We start from the raw sequence: 19600 nt of genomic DNA, 5'->3' as shown, positions 1-19600 counted from the left end.
CCCTTCCTTGCATTCCCAGAATTGCGAAACAGCCATCATTAAGAAATGTGCATTGTGCAATAAAGAAATACTCCAAGAATAATTATAATATTTATACCAGTAAGTCTCATGCAGGTCACTAGGGTTTACAATATTTTATGCTTTAATACTATCAAAAAAATATTGTTACGGCCATTTCACACTGAACGCGACAAAGTGAGGTGAATCGTTGATGAATGAAGGTTTAACACCGAACGCCACTCAAACCATCATCGAGGACTTGCTATAATTATATAATAGGCAGACATGCATTATTTCTAGTGATTTATGATTGTAATATAATTGACCGATCCAGAGCGAATGCGATCTCTGACTCATAACACTCACACACGTGGAAGAAAACGGACAATTCTCTTCTGATAGCATATCATGGTGGAAAAAGAAGTAAACTTGAGAATTACATATGGCATATCTTGCTTTATTATGCTGAGATTGATCGAGCCTGGTATAAATAACTCCATACAGATCTATTGTTTTACAAAAATAATCTATTGTTTACAAAAGGAGAAAACGTGTGTACTTTAATGTAAACTTGGACCATGTGACATAAACTGAAGTTAACAGCAAAAAAATATACTATAATGCTGACTGTTGTTAGTGTTTTTTGTTGTATGAGTTAAAAGTGTATATGTTGGGTGAATCCTCATTGTGTTCTGGAAGAATGAGTTGATTTAAGACATCAATGAAGTGTTTTGGTAGTTTTAGCACATTTTCAACGTGAAATTAAGAATAGAGAAAGGTGTCCTAGCGATTGTAGCTGAGAGATAGACGTCAAACAGACTCAAACAAAGACCCAGAATTCTGTGGTGTTACAGTGCTTTAAATGGCTGCTGTAAGGTTTCTTTATGAAATAACAGGCACAATGGCAAAGATATTTCTGCAAAACTCCAAAGTAATGTTCTGTTGCAGTGAGAAAGTCACGAGCTAAAAAAACTCTATCCTTAATGTGTGTATTTAGCCTAGCGTAGATCAGTTTGCTTACACATCCCCCAAACTCCATTTACATATGAATACAGGAAAGGCCAAAGCCATTGTCTCACAGGTGAGGAACAGGCCTTACAGAGCTGTTACACCCATGTCACAGAAACCAACTTCTCATCCAAGCTAGAGAAAATGCTGGGATTTACCTTGGAAAATTAAATCAATGTACACTTTTTCCAATCCCTACGACACATTTTTCAATACTTGGGTCACTTTTTTAAAACTCTTCACACACTTCTCCAAACTGAATTTCAGCTTGGCACAGCAGTTGTTTTAATGTTCAAAATGCACTAAAACTACCAAAAAGGATTCTGAGGATTCAAAGGAATCACCCAATATTTCAATATGGTAATACTGTCGAAATGTAGCAAATTGTTTTTTTTTTAATTAATTTTGGTTAAGTTTTGAACATAAGTTCAATAAGGGAGTTTTGAAAAGAGAATCAAAAAAATTTCAAATTGGCCTATACAGTTCATAATGTTTTGGTGGTGTTTGTGTTGAAGTGAGAAAATAATTATTATAAATCGAAAGATGTCGCCATTGAATGTATTTTATGCCAAATCAATGATAAATTATGACTTTTGATGGCCCCACTTTATATTAGGTGGCCTTAACTACTATGTATTTACATAAACAAATAAGTACAATGTACTTATTGTGTTCATATTGTATTGCAAAACACTTTTGCTGATATTGAGGTGGGATATGGGTAGGGTTAGGGACATGTGTGGTTGTATTGGTAAGTTTAAGGGTAGGGTTAGATGTAAGGGAAGTGTCAACAGTGTAATTACAAATGTAACTACAGAAATGAATTACAGATGTAATTACATGCAGGTATATTTAAAAATGTAAGTACAATGTAAAGACATGTATGTACATGTATGCTTTTTTTTTTAATTTACAATTTTAACTTGTAATAAAATGTAAAACTTAGAGGTTAAATTCGTTAGAACATTGGTTTATAGAGTTCAGCCTTTATGCAGCTATGCAGCCATTGGGTACTATTGCTATCTAGTGGCTATTGATATTTTATCTTTATTTAAATTTTCTACCAACATAGGTCACCAAAGTCATCACATTTTTAGGTTTTGGCTGTCTGAACATACTGGAATTTTTTTTTTACTGAAGTTAAATAAATTTTAAATATACATAAATTAAATATATAAAATAGATATATTTTACATAAAAATATGGTACTTTTAGTGGTAAATAAATTCAAAAATACAACAAAAATAAAAAAACTGCTTAAATTTATAGTTTTTATATTATTGAAGATATTGATATAACATTTATTAAAAAAAATATTTGGGATCACACCTCAGACCCCCGTGCCCAAATGTGTCCACGAAGGTTCAATTAAGGGCTGTAATATGAAGGTCCCTTGAGGGTTAAATTAATAAAAAGTTGACAACTTTCCCAATCCTGCTTTACATGGACACCTAGGCTGTGTTCGAAACCTGCAAAATGCTGCCTTCGGAGGACACATTTCAAGGCAGGAAGGCACCAAGGCACGTCCGAATCTAATGTTAGCTTCACGTCCTGTCTCCTGAGATACCTTCATCTGATCGATTTTTGAAGGCAGCATATTTTTGTGCTTTCCATTCTGTGACAGTTGAGCTGGAAAAAAAAGATGGCGTCTGAAAGTTGCGTTTGCTGGTCAGTTTGTGTGTAAATGTAAGTTTTTTTAAACCAACATTTTCCACTTCTGATGTAATTTTTAGCGAGAAATTACTAAGTAATTAAATATTTGTTTAGTTCTCACCAAAGCTCTCTATTTTGCTGTACATCATTAAACGGTTACACCGCCTAAGAAGTCTGTCCAAAATCAGTTTTGTGAGGTGCCTTCATGCACAAACGCAAAGGCAATGAAGCAACGAGTCAGGTGCCTACGTTTTCGGACGCAGCCCTAGAAAGTATGCTTCATATGAAATTTAATGGTGGTGGTGCCCTCAAGTGGTGGTGACTGACTATTGCAGCTCTCACATTCACAGCATTGACGAGGTTACTTTAGGTTTAGACTTAAAATACAGGTGCTGGTCATATAATTAGAATATCATCAAAAAGTGAAACTTGTGTATTATATTGATTCATTACACACAGACTGATATATTTAAAATGTTTATTTCTTTTAATTTTGATGATTATAACTGACAACTAGGGAAAATCCCATATTCAGTATCTCAGAAAATTTGAATATTACTTAAAACCAATACAAAGAAAGGATTTTTAGAAATCTTGGCCAACTGAAAAGTATGATCATGAAAAGTATGAGCATGTACAGCACTCAATACTTAGTTGGGGCTGGTTTTGCCTGAATTACTGCAGCAATGCGGCGTGGCATGAGGAGATCAGTCTGTGGCTCTGCTCAGGTGTTCTGAGAGCCCAGGTTGCTCTGATAGTGGCCTTCAGCTCTTCTGCATTGTTGGGTCTGGCATATCGCATCTTCCTCTTCACAATACCCCATAGATTTTCTATGGGGTTAAGGTCAGGCGAGTTTGCTGGCCAATTAAGAACAGGGAAACCATGGTCCTTAAAGGTCCTGTTTTTCGTGATCCCATTTTTCAAACTTTAGTTAGTGTGTAATGTTGCTGTTAGAGCATAAATAATACCTGTAAAATTATAAAGCTCAAAGTTCAATGCCAAGCGAGATATTTTATTTAACAGAAGTTCCCTTTCAAAGCCTACAGCGAACGGCCAGTTTGTTCTACATCCCTGTACTTCCTGCTTTAATGACGTCAGTAGAACAGTTTGTTGACTAACCTCCGCCCACAAGAAAACGCGAAAAAGGGGGCGTGGTCTTGTTGCTCCCGCGTGGAGAAGAGGAAGTGTTGCGTTAGTATAGTGTGTTTGTCGCCATGTCGTCGAGATGCTGTTATTTTCATCCCGGAGTCAAATCACCTTTGTTTGGCCTTCCCAGGGACGCTGTACTTAGAGATCATTGAGCGAATGCATCTCCGTTATGGTAAGAGGCGTGACCTTTCCGGGCAACGTGCGCTAAGCTGCTGTCGAATCACAACACGGGAACCGCTGGCATAATCAGAACTCGTTACGTGTTTCTGAAGGAGGGACTTCATAGAACAAGGAAATTCTCAGACCGTTTTGAGGACAGTGAAAACAGCGGTATACAGATAAGTAAATTGTGTGAAAAATATTGTTTTTTTTACACGCGAAACATGAACACGTTATATTGCACACTGTAAACACAATCAAAGCTTAAAAAAAACATGAAAAACGGGACCTTTAAACCAGGTACTGGTTGCTTTGGCACTGTGTGCAGGTGCCAAGTCCTGTTGGAAAATGAAATCTGCATCTCCGTAAAGTTGGTCAGCAGCAGGAAGCATGAAGCGCTCTAAAACGTCCTGGTATACGGCTGAGTTGACCTTGGACCTCAGAAAATACAGCGGACCAACACCAGCAGATGACATGGCACCCCAAACCATCACTGACTGTGGAAACTTTACACTGGACCTCAAGAAACGTGGATTGTGTGCCTCTCCTCTCTTCTTCCAGACTCTGGGACCCTGATTTTACTTTCATCAGAGAACATAACGTTGGACCACTCAGCAGCAGTCCAGTCCTTTTTGTCTTTAGCCCAGGCGAGACGCTTCTGACGCTGTCTGTTGTTCAAGAGTGGCTTGACACAAGGAATGCGACAGCTGAAACCCATGTCTTGCATTCGTCTGTGCATAGTGGTTCTTGAAGCACTGACTCCAGCTGCAGTCCACTCATTGTGAATGTCCCCCACATTTTTGAAGTGGTTTTGTTTCACAATCCTTTCCAGGGTGCGGTTATCCCTATTGCTTGTACACTTTTTTTCTACCACATCTTTTCCTTCCCTTTGCCTCTCTATTAATGTGCTTGGACACAGAGCTCTGTGATCAGCCAGCCTCTTTTGCAATGACCTTTTGTGTTTTGCCCTTCTTGTGCAAGGTGTCAATGATCGTCTTTTGGACAGCTGTCAGGTCAGCAGTCTTCCCCATGATTGTGTAGCCTACAGAACTACAGTATTGCCAACACAACAGACGAGATTGTAATTTCTAACGATGATGGCTGTTCACAACAATAATTTATACTGACTGTACTACAAATCATAATTCACATTCACCATAGAGATGTAATGGTCTATTGTCACGTATATATTTGTTTTTTGTTTCATGGTCATGTTTTGTCACAGTCATGTGCTCCCTTGTCATGTGTACTATGTTGTCATGTTCTCATTGGTTCATTGTCTTGATCATTGTTCACAGGTGTCCCTTGTCTTATCGTTATTGTGTATTTAAGCCCTCATGTTTGCCATATATCTTTGTCTAGCTTTGTCCGTGTAACCACTGTTGGTGAGTGTCTGTTCACGTTTAAGTTCTGGTATAGTTTATGTCAAGTCTTTGTATCTGTTCATGATTTCAATAAACAGTACTTACTTAGGTTCTTTAAACTCGCCTACAGTGGACTCCTTCATTACATCTACATATATAGTACTTGAATTTCCCCCTGCATGTTACTGTTCTGTAAAACTGAATAAATAAAATTTAATGGCTTTGATGGAGGCATTATAATAGATCCATGTGCACTTTAAATCATAATGGCTTAGTTTCATTTTATTCCCTGAGGATGAGCTGTGTCAAAGCATACCGTGTAATGGGCAGTTGCTTACAATTAAATCTGCATTCTGTGGTTTGCAGAAGTTTTGTAAAATTGGTAAACACACATTCCCTTTGGACATGTTGTAACCTTTACAAGTACTTCACAAGAAATTGTTCCAGATCCAATGATTGCCATTTTTGGGGTGATTTCTGTTAGACTGGGTAAACCCAGCCTGGTCTGCCGGCGATTTGATTTTGCCCTGCAACTAAGTCTGGAAACTTGTACATTAATTTCTACTGCTTCTGTTACACTTTTACGGGAACCAGTCACAGACTAGCTTATCGTTGCCCGTTAATCACGCCTCTTGTGGTCTGATTGGTTGAAGGACTACCCAATTGCGTACAGAGTCATTTAATTTATGCACGTTTATCACGCCTCTTGTGCAGTAGAAAATACATAGCAGACTCCCCAGACCAATGTTCAATCTTAAATTGAGTTTGGTCTGGTGATATCCAGACAAAATTTCTGTACCTTCTTTTAGTACATTTGAAAGATTAGAAAGAAGAAAGTGTATTTCCTATTTATGGTTTTTGCTGATTGATTCTAAAGAGGTGGACACTGGACATTGTTCCAACATTCGATGTGCTGCTGAGCTTTATTCATATTGAGAAGTTGATATAGACAATAGACAATATAGAACAATGACAAACTAGATATATTTTGGAAAATATGGAAGCCTGTATTGGATCACTTAGGAATATGTTATTTTTATACTGCATTATTTCTTTGTAACTCTCAATTTATTTACCTAACTATTATCTTTCGGTGGCAGATGAGCATTTATTGGCTCATATAAGCCATTTCCTGCAATATTTTTTTTCTTACTTTTTGCTTTTGAATGAATACTAAACATTATAAAGTCACTATAGTTTAAAAATAAATTGTCATGGTGAAGTATCAAGTACTAACTTTTCTTGTGAACACAGAACACAAGCACCGCGCTCTCCCTATAATCACTGACAGAAGCTGCAAGCTTCGGCACACTTGTAAAAACGTTTGTTCAATGAATCTAAAGTGAACAAGAAATCTTTAATTTACAGTGTGTTGGTGCATGAAAGTGAAAACTGATGGTCAAATTCAATTTTGCTGACGAAGAACACTGTGGGTTGTGTCTTTTTTATGTTGTTTTACATTTGTATTACCAAAATAATGCTAGGTCGGATATTTAAGTGGCTGTATTCTGATTATCAGAAGAAGAAAAATCTGAATATTATACACTAACTATTACACCATTGATGCTGTTAAAGCTACCTCAGGACAAAGATACTGACACTCCAACAAGTGACATTTGGCCGGAAGTTTTCCAACTGGCTTATATAATTGCGGAAGATCTAAAGAACGTTCTGTGCATATGGTCCATTTAAGAACATTTCAGATTTATTTTGAATTAGATCTTAGACTAGACAGCCTAGTCTGTGGCACATACAGTTCATTTAGGCAACTGATTTACTGTTGTGTTCAGGATAATGTTGGGATATTGCAATGTTTACATTGTTAAAAAAATACAAGAGGATAAGGTCATAAGGAGGATTTTCATGTCTGGTTTATTCTACAGAACTACAGAAGAGATTGTCATGGCAATCAATGTTAAGAGAGATCCATCTAATATTTTCACTCCTCATCAGCCCCCTTCTGCTAGAAAGAAAAAGGGGAAAATGGTTAAAGGTAAGCTGATCCATTTAAAAATGTCTTAAATTCTACACAGCTAATCGACATGGATGTTTTTTTGTGCGTTTGTTTTTTGCCACACTTGTTAAATATTTACCTTGGATCCTGTATCACGGCTCTTGGCTCTCAGCTTGTTGACCTGAGATTCAGCAATATCAGCCCTCTCCTCTGCCTCATCCAGCTCATGCTGCAGTTTACGGAACTTGCCCAGATTGGAATTGGATTGTTCTTCCTAGAGATTATACACAACAGCATTTGTGAAAATCAAAAGATACAATTTCTAGAGAAGTCGTATCATAAGATGGCACCAGTATGGGAAATTACTCACCGCCTCCTCAGCAGATCTCTTGTAGGATTTGACCTTCAGCTGGAGTTTGTCCACCAGATCCTGCAGGCGAGCCAGATTCTTTCGGTCTTCCTCAGTCTATGCAAATTAAAAATGTTTTTAGTATATGCAAAATAGTACATTTAAATACTGAACTTTATGTATTTTTTAACAAATAATATGATGAAATCAAACAGGGGCAAAATTCTTAGGCATTATTTTTCCTACCTGGTAGGTGAGCTCCTTGGTGCGTCTCTCATATTTACGAATCCCCTTGACATAGTCAGTGGCCTTTCTCTGTTCTATCTCCACCTCACTTTCCAGCTCTCTCACCTTACAGATGTGTAACAATTTTAGTATAAACTTTTAGAAGTACTTTATAAGTAGTTTATAAAAAAAATCAGCAACTTACCCTGGCTTCCAGTTTCTGGACCTGCTTCTTGCCTCCCTTCAAGGCGATCTGCTCAGCTTCATCCAGACGGTGCTGCAGGTCCTTGATGGTCTGCTCCATGTTCTTCTTCATGCGCTCCAGATGAGCACTGGTGTCCTGCTCCTTCTTCAGCTCCTCAGCCATCATGGCAGCATCAGTGATGGCCTTCTTAGCTTTTTCCTCAGCATTCCTGCACTCCTGCACTGCCTCCTCAACCTCAGTCTGAAGCTGAGTATTATCTCCCTCCAGCTTCTTCTTCTGATTCAGCAGGCTGGTGTTCTGAACATGGACAATATTGACATTCATATAGTCTCTCGTTGATATTGTGTACTAAGAGAAGGTTTAAATGTTTTACTTGTGTTAATGCAGAGATGTGTCATACCTGAGAATGCAGGAGCTGAACTCTCTCACTGACATCCAGCAGTTCCTGCTCAGCCAGTTTCCTTCCTCTCTCAGTTTGTTCCACCATGGATCTCAGCTCATCCAGTTCAGCCTGCAGCAGATTGTTGCGTCTCTCCACAATGGCAATGTTCTCTTTGAGATCTTCATTACTACGAAGAGTGTCATCTAGTTGCAGTTGGGCATCCTGTAAAGTACACATTTTACAAATGAAAAGACTGAAGAACTATGTTGGCTTTCTTCTAAGCATCATAAAATCTTGATTTTGAAGATTTGTCATACTTTGAGATGCCCATGAAGACCCTTGAGTTGCTTCTGGGCTTCTGATGCCTGCCTGTTAGCCTGGCTGAGCTGAATCTCCATCTCATTGAGGTCTCCCTCCATCTTCTTCTTCAGCCTGAGAGCTTCATTTCTGCTGCGAGTCTCTGATTCCAGTGAGCTCTGCAGAGTTTCCACCATTCTCTGCTGGTTCCTCTTGGCCTGCTCCATCTCTTCATCTTTCTCCGTCAGCTTACGTTCAATATCAGCTTTGACCTGATTGAACTCCAACTGAGCTCTAAGTATCTTGCCTTCCTCGTGTTCAAGGGAACCCTATGAAGAGTAAAATGGGTGTTTGTTATTATTTAGATTTAAAGTTTTTGTTCAACCCTGTGTTTTGGGGTGGGAGGTGACCTCCCTTAAAATAATATGGAATGATCAAGTGCCTTACACGATAGCTTGATTTAAATCAAAGAGTTGTCAAAGTAATAAAAATTTTGGGAGAAATGGTGGTTCTTCTTTTACCTCAGCCTCCTCCAGAGCTGTTTGTATCTCTTGTTTCTCCTGCTCCAGTTGTTTTCTAACTTTCTCCAGCTCATGAATATTCTTTCCACTCTCACCAAGTTGCTCAGTGAGGTCAGAAATTTCCTCTATGTAATAGAAATAACATGTGAGCTCACAAATGCAAGCAATTAAAGCAATGATTTGGAGTTGTAAAACCACTCTTACCTTGGAGATTCTTGTTCTCCCTCTTCATGGTCTCCAGGTGGTCCAATGACTCCTCATATGAGTTTTTCAATTTAAATAGTTCAGTGCTCAGAGATCTAGCTTCTTTTTGGGCACTTTCCAGTTCAGTTTGGGACTCCTCATACTTCTGCTTCCACTCAGCCAAGACCTGATTAAATTTAACAAGGCCAAATGGCCAATGAGAGCAGTGCCTTTTGGTCAAGTGGTTTTATAGTAAAGAATAGACCCTAAAGTACTAGACCCAATCCATAGTTAGAAACTTGCGTTTACTATCAATTTAACATTGAATATTTCCGATGCTATTATGTACTTTACATGGTATTTTGTTTTGTAAATATGTGGCTAATCCTTGAGTTTCTAATGTGGCAATGACAAAATGTGCGTTCTCTCCTTACTTTATCAAAGTTTCTTTGCTTCTTGTCCAGAGCAGCGGCAGCAGCATTGGATCTCTCCACATCCACCATGAGATCTTCAATCTCGTTCTGTAGCCTGTGCTTAGTCTTCTCCAGAGAGGAGCATTTAGCATTAACAGCTTCCACAGCTTCTTCTGCATCTTGTAAACGCTGAGTCAGTTTCTTCCTGTAATAATCAAAATACAAAATATAGTGAACATCTGAAGCATCATTCATTATATACTGGCTGAGTTGCTATTGTTCCCAATTACTTCCACTTTGTTATAATACCACTAACAGTTGACCATGGAATATTTAGTAGTGGTTAAGTACATTACACTACTAAATAGTTAGTACTTTACAGGTGGCAACCTATCACGGTACCACACTTGAGTTCACTGAGCTCCTGAGAGCGACCCATACTTTAACAAATGATTGTATAAGCGTCTGCATGCCTAGGTGCTTGATTTTATACACCTGTGGTCATGGAAGTGATTGGAATACCTGAATTAAATTATTTGGAGAGGTGTCCCAATACTTTTGGCAATATAGTGTATAGTGAACAACCAAAGCATCATTCATTAAACTGTATTTTAAGTGTTTAATGGGACATAAACTCTAGCAGAACATTTAGAAAAGTATCTCATCACTAAAGACTAAACTTTTAAATATTATTTGTTTCTTACTTTGCTTCCTCCAGCTCCTCAGTCCTCTGGATGGCATCAGTTTCATACTTGGTTCTCCACTGAGCCACTTCAGAGTTTGCCTTGGACATACCACGCTGCAGCTCAGCCTTGGCTTCCTGCTCCTCCTCATATTGCTCCCTCAGCAGATCAGAATCATGACGAGCAGACTGAACTGCATGAGCCAGGGCATTCTTAGCCTGAAGAAAAACAAACAAATATTGCAAGTTGTTTATTACAACAGTGATTTATGTCTTAAGCAAACATTTTAGACTTAGAAGGAGATTTTGAAAACCTTGATTTCTTCTTCGAGCTGTCTCTTGAGGTCTTCAATTTGCTGAGTGTTGGACTGCTTGCCTCTGGTTAACTGAGACACCAGGGAGTCTTTCTCCTCAAGCTGTCTAGCAAGTTCACCTAAAATGAAATATAAAAAATATTAAAATTTGTCCAATTATCATTATGGTTCAGTTGGTACCATAACACAATATTTTGTGTTCTTACCATTCTCAGTTTGCAGCTTGGCTTTTTGCATGGTGAAATCATTGATTGTGCGCTGACCTTCCTCTGCCTTGGTTCTGTACTCACTCATCTGGTCTTCCAGAGTTCTGCACATTTTCTCCAGGTGTGTCTTGAGGATAAATTATATCATAGTTGATTGCTTTCTGTGACTGACAACACATACATTATAGACTCTCAGCATCATTTCTCTCACTCACCTTTGCCTTTGCAAGCTGCTCCATGTTGGAGACCACATCATCCAGTTCCAGTCTGAGTTCACTCTTCTCTTTCTCCAGCTTCTGCTTCACTCTCTGGAGGTTGTCAATCTGCTCTCCCAGATCAGCCACACTGTCTGCATGTTTCTTCCTCAGTGTAGCCGCAGTGGCTTCATGTTGCAGAGTGGACTCTTCAAGGTCTCTGCGCACTTTCTGGAACTCAGCTTCACGTTTCTTGTTCATCTCAATCTGGGAAACAGTGGCTCCACCAGCCTCCTCCAACCTCTCACTGATCTCCTCCAGTTCTCTGGACAGATCAGCTCTCTGTTTCTCAACTTTAGCACGGGCAGCTCTCTCAGCCTCCAGCTCTTCCTCAAGCTCCTCAATTCTGGCCTAAATGTGCATACATTCAAAATTATGATTATTATAACTATCCAAATGTATCCATCTTATTAAGACAAGTTACCTGCAACTCTTTCAGTTTTTTCTGGAGTTGGGAATCCAAAGCTTGTCCGTCTTCAATCTTGCTATTGAGCTGGCTTATTTCAAAGTCTTTTCTGCCAAGTAAACAGGATGACACATGCATGATTATATGAAAATTTTAATTAAAATATCTGGTAACACTTTACAATAATGTTCCATTAGTTAATGTTAAACAACATTAGCTTACAATGAACAAGACATGTAATTAATTAATTAATAAAAATACAACATTTCATTGTTAGCTTGTGTCAACTCAGGCCCAATGGTAGTAACAATATTAAATTGATTTTAATAATGTGTTAGTAAATGTTTAACTTTACATTGTTTAATAAATGCTTAGATGTATTTTTCATTATTAGTGTTTACATGTTAAATTATGTAGTTAACTAAAGTCAATTGGAACCGTATTGTAGTGTTACTAAATATATGTATTTAATATTAAAATTGGATTTTATGTTTTATATCATGTAATATATATTACTTCTTTAGCCGCTCATCCGTCTGCTGCTTATCATTTTCCAAATCCATCACATTCTCTTGAGTCAACTTCAAGTCACCCTCAAGCTTTCTTTTAGCTCTCTCAAGATCCATGCGAATTTTCTTTTCTTGTTCCAGAGAACCTTCAAGCTAAATTTCATCAAAAAAATATAAAAATAGTTACACATTAACTTTATGAATAATAACGCAATTTAAAATTTTTAAAAAAGCATCTCATTTTAATTCTAGTGTTGTGTTTTCTGACTCTTACATCATCCACTTGTTGCTCCAGCTTGGCTTTGGCTTTTGTGAGTGTGTTGACTTTGTCTTCCTCACTCTGGAGGTCATCCAGCGTTTGCTGATGGGCCTCCTGAAGAGCTTTCTTCTCCTTGGTCAGCTTAGCAATGATATCATCCAAAGCTGCCATCTCTTCTATCAGGTTTTTAACCTGTAGAAATGTGTCATCGTACACTGTAAAATCTAATTAGTCAAACTTACTTTAAAAAAACATGCAAACCGATTGCAAAAGTAAAGTGAAATAGGAAAATGTTGTACTAAAAAATGCTTAGTATAGTTCACTTACACAAGACTTCTAGTAACTGTAGAGAAGTTTTCTTTACCAGAATGAGTTGCACTTGAATTTCATTGTGCAATGACAGTAAAGGCATTCAGATTCAAATACTTGATGATAATTGTCTTTAGATTTACTCTTGACTTAGTATAGCTACCATTGTTGTGCTAAATGTTGAATTCCGTGTGTGAATCAAGCATAGTCAATTGCAAGATATCACAAATATAGAGGGATTATATCAATCCAATGAAAAGTTCCACAAGGTGTTAGCAATAAAAGACATGAAAAATAGACTAGTTGATGAATGATTTGGGTCACCTTTTAAAAGCAACCCATGTATTACTTCCCTTCCTTTGAAACCAATTAACTGATTTCTTGTTGCATCGCTGCCTCAATAGGAAGATAATTACAATAATATAAATTAAGTTCCTAGTTTCCAACCAAAGGGAACGCTAATCACCATAATGGAGAATTCAAACAAAGACATTTTAGGAAAATCAACATCAATTTATGAAGTCAGCTTATGTGATGTTCTCTTAAATTTTTCAGTTGTATTGACGATCCAACATTCAAAATGTCTTTAAGTGAGATATCTGCAGATGTGGAGGAAATTAGTGAAAAGTCTAGTTAAGAATTTTTTTTTGCTTGACAAAATGGCACTCAAACCAATCAATTCATCTTAACTTGAGTATGTGAATAGTACACATTACTAGATGTTTTACAATTAAGTCAAGACATTAATTAAAGTTAACTAAAAGTGTTAGTTAAAACAAATGTTGGATTTTACAGTGAACTCTTAACACTCTTAACACAGGTTCAGTGTTGAAAACTGACCTTATTCTCAGTGGCATGCTTCTCTTTCTCCACTTTGGCCAGAGTGAGCTCAAGATCATCAATGTCCTTCTTGAGCTCAGAACATTCATCCTCCAGCTTTCGTTTCTTTGCAGTCAGCTCAGCATTCATTTCATCTTCATCCTCTAGCCTTTCAGTCATTTCTTTGACTTTGGCCTCAAGCTGGATCTTGCTCTTGATCAGACCCTCACATCTCTCCTCAGCATCACAAAGATTATCTTGCTCCTATCGACATGAAACCAAAAAAATGTAAAACTTGTTTTGTTATCTGACTTGTGAAGATGTGAGTTGTGCGTTGTAGTCCCATGAGAACTTACAGACTGCACTGAAAGCTGCAGGTCATTCTTCTCTTGGAGAAGAGAAATCATCTTTTCCTCAAGCTCCTTTCTGCGGGCTTCAGATTTGGCATAAGCCTCCTTCAACTTCAGGAATTCCTCCTTCATGTTGGCCATTTCTTTCTCGGACTCTGCACTTTTCAGCAGAGGCTTGATCTTGAAGTAGAGCTTCATCCAGGGCCAATTCTTGACACCCATGAAAGCACGGACATTCCACTGGATCACAAGCAAGGCATCTCTGTTGATGATAAAGAAAATCTTGAATTATAAAATGTATCTTGGAGAATATGTTAAAGACTGAAGAGCTAAAATCTAACCTTCTGTCCACAATTTTCTGGAACTCAACTCTTGATAGAAAACCACGAGACACAGACTGAATTCCAGTTATAATAAGTGCAAGACGGTCATCTCGCATCTCTTCAAGAGCACCCAGAAGACCAGCCTTAAAAAAGACCTGTATAGGGAAGAATTTTTTAATCAAAAAGGATGACAATGGAAAAGTGGCTTTGGAAGATATTAATGTTAATATAAAAATACCTTAGTATGTCCTAACTTGTACTGCTCGTGATCAATTTCCAGAGACCCCAGAAGTTTTTCTGAACCCTTCTTGTTATCAATGAACTGTCCCTCGGGGATAGCAGCAGGATTTAGAATGCGGTATCTACCCAAAATAATTTTTTTATTTCTATCAAATGCTTAAATTAACAAACAGAGAGTTGAAATTATGCAACTTGCAATAACTTGAAGTCATACATAAAATTATTTTGTAAAACATGAAAACCATTTGGTTTCATACTAACCGTTGTTTGAAATCTCCATACAGGATCCTGTTGGGGAATCCCTTTCTGCAGATCCTGATGCCCTCCAGCACACCGTTACAGCGCAGCTGGTGCATGACCAGAGGATTCTCCATCGCCCCAGGAGTCTTGGTCTCATTGGGGATGAGGCAGCGCACAAAGTGAGGGTGAGTTGACCTCAAGTTGGTCATCAGCTTGTTCAAGTTCTCCTGTTGGTAGACCACAGAGGATTTAGATTTATATGCTAGAAAACCTTACAAGACAAAATAGTGTTATAATATTCCATACCCTATGGAGGGCTGACACCGTCTGGAAGGAAGAACCCTTCTTTTTGCTACCTTTGGCAGCCTTTCCTCCAGAATCTGCAGCTGTGATATAAATTATTTTTGTTATTATTAAACAGTAAAAGTAGTGCTCATTATATTTTCATGTCACACTCCAGTATGTACTTACCGTCATCAGTAGCGTAATTAACAAACAGAACAGACAACAGCTTAAGAGTTGACTTCTGGAAATACCCTACAACCGTCTCATTGAGAGGGTCCTTGTTCTTCACTAGCCAGTTTGCAATGTTGTAGTCAACAGTGCCAGCATAGTGAACGAGGGCAAAATGGGCCTCTGGTTTACCCTTGACAATCCTAGGCTTCTGGAAATTTGGATTTTTCCCCAAATGGTTGTCATAAAGCTTAGCTTTGAATGTTGCATCACTGGCTTTGGGGAACATGCACTCCTCTTCAAGGATGGACATGATACCCATGGGCTACAATGAATTGTAGATTGTGACAGTCAATATATCAGTTTGCCACAAAAGTTCAGAGAAAAATATGATTTTTCCCCTCACAGTATAATCGTGAACATAATATTCACCCACCTTCTCAATGAGCTCAATACAAGCCTGCAAATCCATGCCAAAGTCAATAAACACCCAGTCAATGCCCTCCTTCTTGTATTCCTCTTGCTCCAGGACAAACATGTGGTGGTTGAAGAACTGCTGCAACTTCTCATTAGTGAAGTTGATGCACAGCTGCTCAAAGGTGTTGGACTGCAGGTGGAATATATTGTATAACCAAAATGGTCAAACTGGTTGCACTACTTGTTGGATTTGTTACTGAATAACAATAATTCCAGCTTACTTCAAAGATCTCAAATCCAGCAATGTCCAGCACACCAATGAAGTACTGGCGAGGCTGTTTGGTGGCCAGGGATTGGTTGATTCTCACAACCATCCAGAGGAACATCTTCTCATACACTGACTTTCCCAGAGCACCAATAGAGTAGTACACCTGATAAAGAAAAGACTGAATTTTGCAAACTAGCAATTTTACAGAGACAGGAAAGATTTTGTTTGTATGTCTTGGAAAGTGAACTTATGATGCAGAAAGTGCTAATGTCCATTAGATTATTATTTTCATTTGTTACCTGCTGGACATTCTGTCCCTTGGTAACCCACTCATTTCCTACTTTGACTCTTGGGTGGAGCAAACCCTTGATCAAGTCAGCTGAATTTAGGCCCATCAGATATGAGATTTTATCAGCATCTACATGATAAAAAAGAATAAAGAGCTATGACTCTATATACAACTTTTTTTCATTTATGAAGCTGAGATTCCAAGTTAACTAGCCTTCAGTCCCATCAGCCTCGGCCTGTTCCTCTCTTTGCTTCAGTTTGAACTTCATGTTGCCAAAATGCATGACAGCACCAGTCAGCTTGTAGATGCTGTTCTTCTCTTCATGGGTGAAGCCCAACACATCAAATGCTTCCTACAGCAAATGTAGAGAGCATGTTAAATTTCATGGCACATGTTTCATGCTTTTGCATATTAGTACAAAGTACACTTCATGTTTACTTTTGACAAGTACATTAGAAGTCTTTTAAGAATAGACTAGACAAGAGAATAATTTATTCTCTTTCAAGTCGTTCTATACCTGTATGACTGAATTTCTTCTGTGGAACACAAAAGGAGCGCATATTCACGCTGTTCTTTTCCTCACATAATCAGATTGCTTCAGAAAAAAGTTGTGTGAACCTTTTATGGTGCTTTTTCATACTTATGCTTTTGCATAGATATGCTTTTATTGTAAAAAAGCCAAGACATTATCGATTCATGTTCCTCAGGATAAACGCAGTCATACAGGTTGTCAAAAGTGCTAATGGTGACTAAACTGCATATTCTGGGTGGATTATTCCTTATAATATTTCATGTGGTTCTTGTATTGTGAACTGCCTATGTTTTTAACAAACTCTCACATCAGTGGCCATCAGCTCGTCACCGTCATCAATAGAAGCCACTGTTGTCTCTCCTTGGGAGATGAAGGCATAGTCATAGGGGTTGTTGGTGATGAGCAGCATTTCTAAGGGGAAATGGGAACATAGATCAGAAAAGACTCTTTTAATTAGAGCTGGCAGTGTTAATAAATATGATGGGTAATTTTACCCAGCAGTTCTGGTCTTCTCATGGACAGAATCTGATAGAAGATGTGGTAGTCTCTCTCAGCCTTGAGCTGAAAGGTGACACGAGACTTCTCCAGCAGATCTAAATGAATTGATAAATAGATGAATATCAAAACAGTTACACATTTCTTCAATGAGTGATTTGTTGAAATGATGTTGGGCAGTAAAGTACTTACAAGTCTCAATGTCAGCAGAAGCTAACTTTCCACTGTGGCCAAAATGGATACGGATAAATTTACCCTGTAAATAAAGCAATACATAATATAATACATAGCATGCGCATATAACATATTATGGAAACCAATATAGATTAACAACACCAATGTAAACCCCACTTACAAATCTGGAAGAGTTGTCATTTCTGATGGTCTTGGCATTACCAAAGGCCTCCAGAGCAGGATTACACTGGATGATTTGATCCTCCAGAGTACCCTGAGAATCATATTTTAACAATAAGTGTAAGTATTTTAACGACACAGTAGAAAAATAATAGGGAAAACAAAAATGTTGTTTGTTTACGTGTAAATGCATTGCAATATGGTACAAGGGAGTATCAAATCATAACAGTTTGTGCCTCTAATATTAAATATATGAAGACATCATTAATTTGGTAATTATTTTTTGTATGCTGTTATATAGAAGGTATATTCATTCATCCGTAATGAGCCATTTTTTGGGAATTAAGTACCTTTTTCTCCACTGATGGATCCTTCTTGCCGGGCGATACTGCTGCAATGCTCGCAAAGTACTGGATCACTTTTTTAGTGTTCACAGTCTTTCCAGCACCGGATTCTCCACTTAAAATAAAAACAGTTAATTATAGGGCTGGTAAAATGTAGCATAGAAAATATTAGAGAAAGGAGGAATATTGTTGTGGAATAATATGTATTACGTACGTGATCAGGACAGACTGGTTTTCTCTGTCTGTGAGAAAATAAAACATAAGAAACTTAGCATTTGAAATTGCATTAGACATCTCCAAAAAATGACAAATCAGATCATCACCTGACAGCATGTACTGGTAGGCATTGTCAGAGATGGAGAAGATGTGTGGAGGGGCCTCATTTCGCTTCTTTCCTCGATAGGCATTGACGACTTCCTGGTTGTACACTGGCAAAAACTTGTAGGGGTTCACAGTGACACAGAAGAGCCCAGAGTAGGTCTGTAGGAGATTCACAGAAGGTTTAGATCTGCTCATGTAGGATAAAGAGAATGTGTGAGTGTTTTAAGACTCGACTCACGTAGATCATCCAGGCTGCGTAACGCTCTTTGAGGTTAAACAGCACAGCGGGCTCGTGTAGGAAGGTGAACATCACCATGTCCTCAATTTTATCGAACTTTGGCGGGTTCTGGGGGTGAACATCCACCTCCTTCACAGTTACTGTCTGTGGATAACACACATTTTTTTTGACAGTCACACTGTACTCCTGTGTACAATCTACCACAATGCAGAGATTAGACCTTACCTTCCCCAATTCAGTGTCAACAGTGACTTTGTCACCGTCTCTACTGGTGATCATGGCTTTGACAAACTCAACCACAGGGTCGGGCACAAAGCATTCTTTCTTCATGTCGAAGGGGCGAGTTTGGGACTCCAGACGCTCCTTGTCTGACTTTCGTAAGAACGAAGCCGCTGCCCCGAACTCTGACATTACATCCACCATCTTTCAATCAGACTGAGGCATAGATGACAAAATTATCAGAACTTGTAAAACTTGTTTACAATTAAAAAATCTACTGTTAAATATAATGATTTATAAATGTAAAATATTTCTAATTATTTATTGGTCTTTCAACAGAAATTATTTAATTCAAAAAGAAAATATTGCATAAACATACATGTACTATAATATACAATATACTGTAACACATTGTGTTGATCTTTATGAAAGCATGCCTTACCAGATGAAATCCAAACCCAAGAATGTTCAAGTCCTTTCAATGAAAAAGAAACATCATTAATGAGAAGTCATCTTATTCTATTGTTCAGTCCTCATGAACAATTAAATCTAAATGATGTGTGCTCTTACCTTTAGATGACACAATTATATGAGCTTGAAATATTGTGCTGTAACGTATCTCTTTATATAGAGACAATGACTGTGACGTTGACCATCTGTATTTGGTTCGGGTCACTTGTGTGTGTAGCTCTTTTTGGGTGCATGAAAAAAATCTTTGTGTGAGTCATTGTAGTTTAGCATGTGATGTGTTATGGTAGCACAAAAGATTAGATGAGTCACAATAGTTTAGCATGTGGTGTGTGGAAAGATATTTTTGTCCCATATGTATATCTTCTTTTATAAAGATATCAGATCTTTACTAAAAATTGTTATACTGAAATGTACATCTTCACTAGT

The 19600-nt window shown here is 38.0% G+C and overlaps 1 protein-coding gene across 1 annotated transcript; it reads right to left on the bottom strand.

Moving 5' to 3' along the window:
- Positions 1 to 6231: 6231 nt before the first annotated feature.
- Positions 6232 to 19302, bottom strand: LOC307119717 (myosin-7-like). Its single transcript, XM_079806165.1, has 39 exons — positions 19274 to 19302; positions 19146 to 19178; positions 18710 to 18919; positions 18485 to 18628; positions 18249 to 18405; positions 18140 to 18167; positions 17932 to 18040; positions 17583 to 17675; positions 17420 to 17483; positions 17227 to 17325; positions 17040 to 17143; positions 16414 to 16552; positions 16211 to 16329; positions 15925 to 16074; positions 15663 to 15833; positions 15245 to 15551; positions 15080 to 15159; positions 14795 to 15000; positions 14532 to 14655; positions 14312 to 14448; positions 13977 to 14232; positions 13642 to 13884; positions 12508 to 12684; positions 12241 to 12386; positions 11743 to 11833; positions 11280 to 11669; positions 11065 to 11191; positions 10859 to 10977; positions 10567 to 10763; positions 9884 to 10067; positions 9471 to 9636; positions 9267 to 9391; positions 8766 to 9074; positions 8467 to 8670; positions 8067 to 8363; positions 7883 to 7987; positions 7658 to 7753; positions 7427 to 7561; positions 6232 to 7296 (listed from the first exon to the last, which is right to left on the bottom strand). Exons 3-39 carry the CDS (start codon positions 18905 to 18907, stop codon positions 7273 to 7275), a joined length of 5820 nt encoding a protein of 1939 aa, XP_079662291.1. The 5' UTR covers positions 18908 to 18919; positions 19146 to 19178; positions 19274 to 19302; the 3' UTR covers positions 6232 to 7272.
- Between the last annotated feature and the right edge of the window lie 298 nt (positions 19303 to 19600).

Source organism: Gobio gobio (genome assembly GCF_949357685.1).
Source record: "Gobio gobio genome assembly, chromosome: 23".
NCBI lineage: Eukaryota > Metazoa > Chordata > Actinopteri > Cypriniformes > Gobionidae > Gobio > Gobio gobio.
Note: the sequence above shows the minus strand (reverse complement) of the source record. Positions and strands in the feature narration are given on the sequence as shown.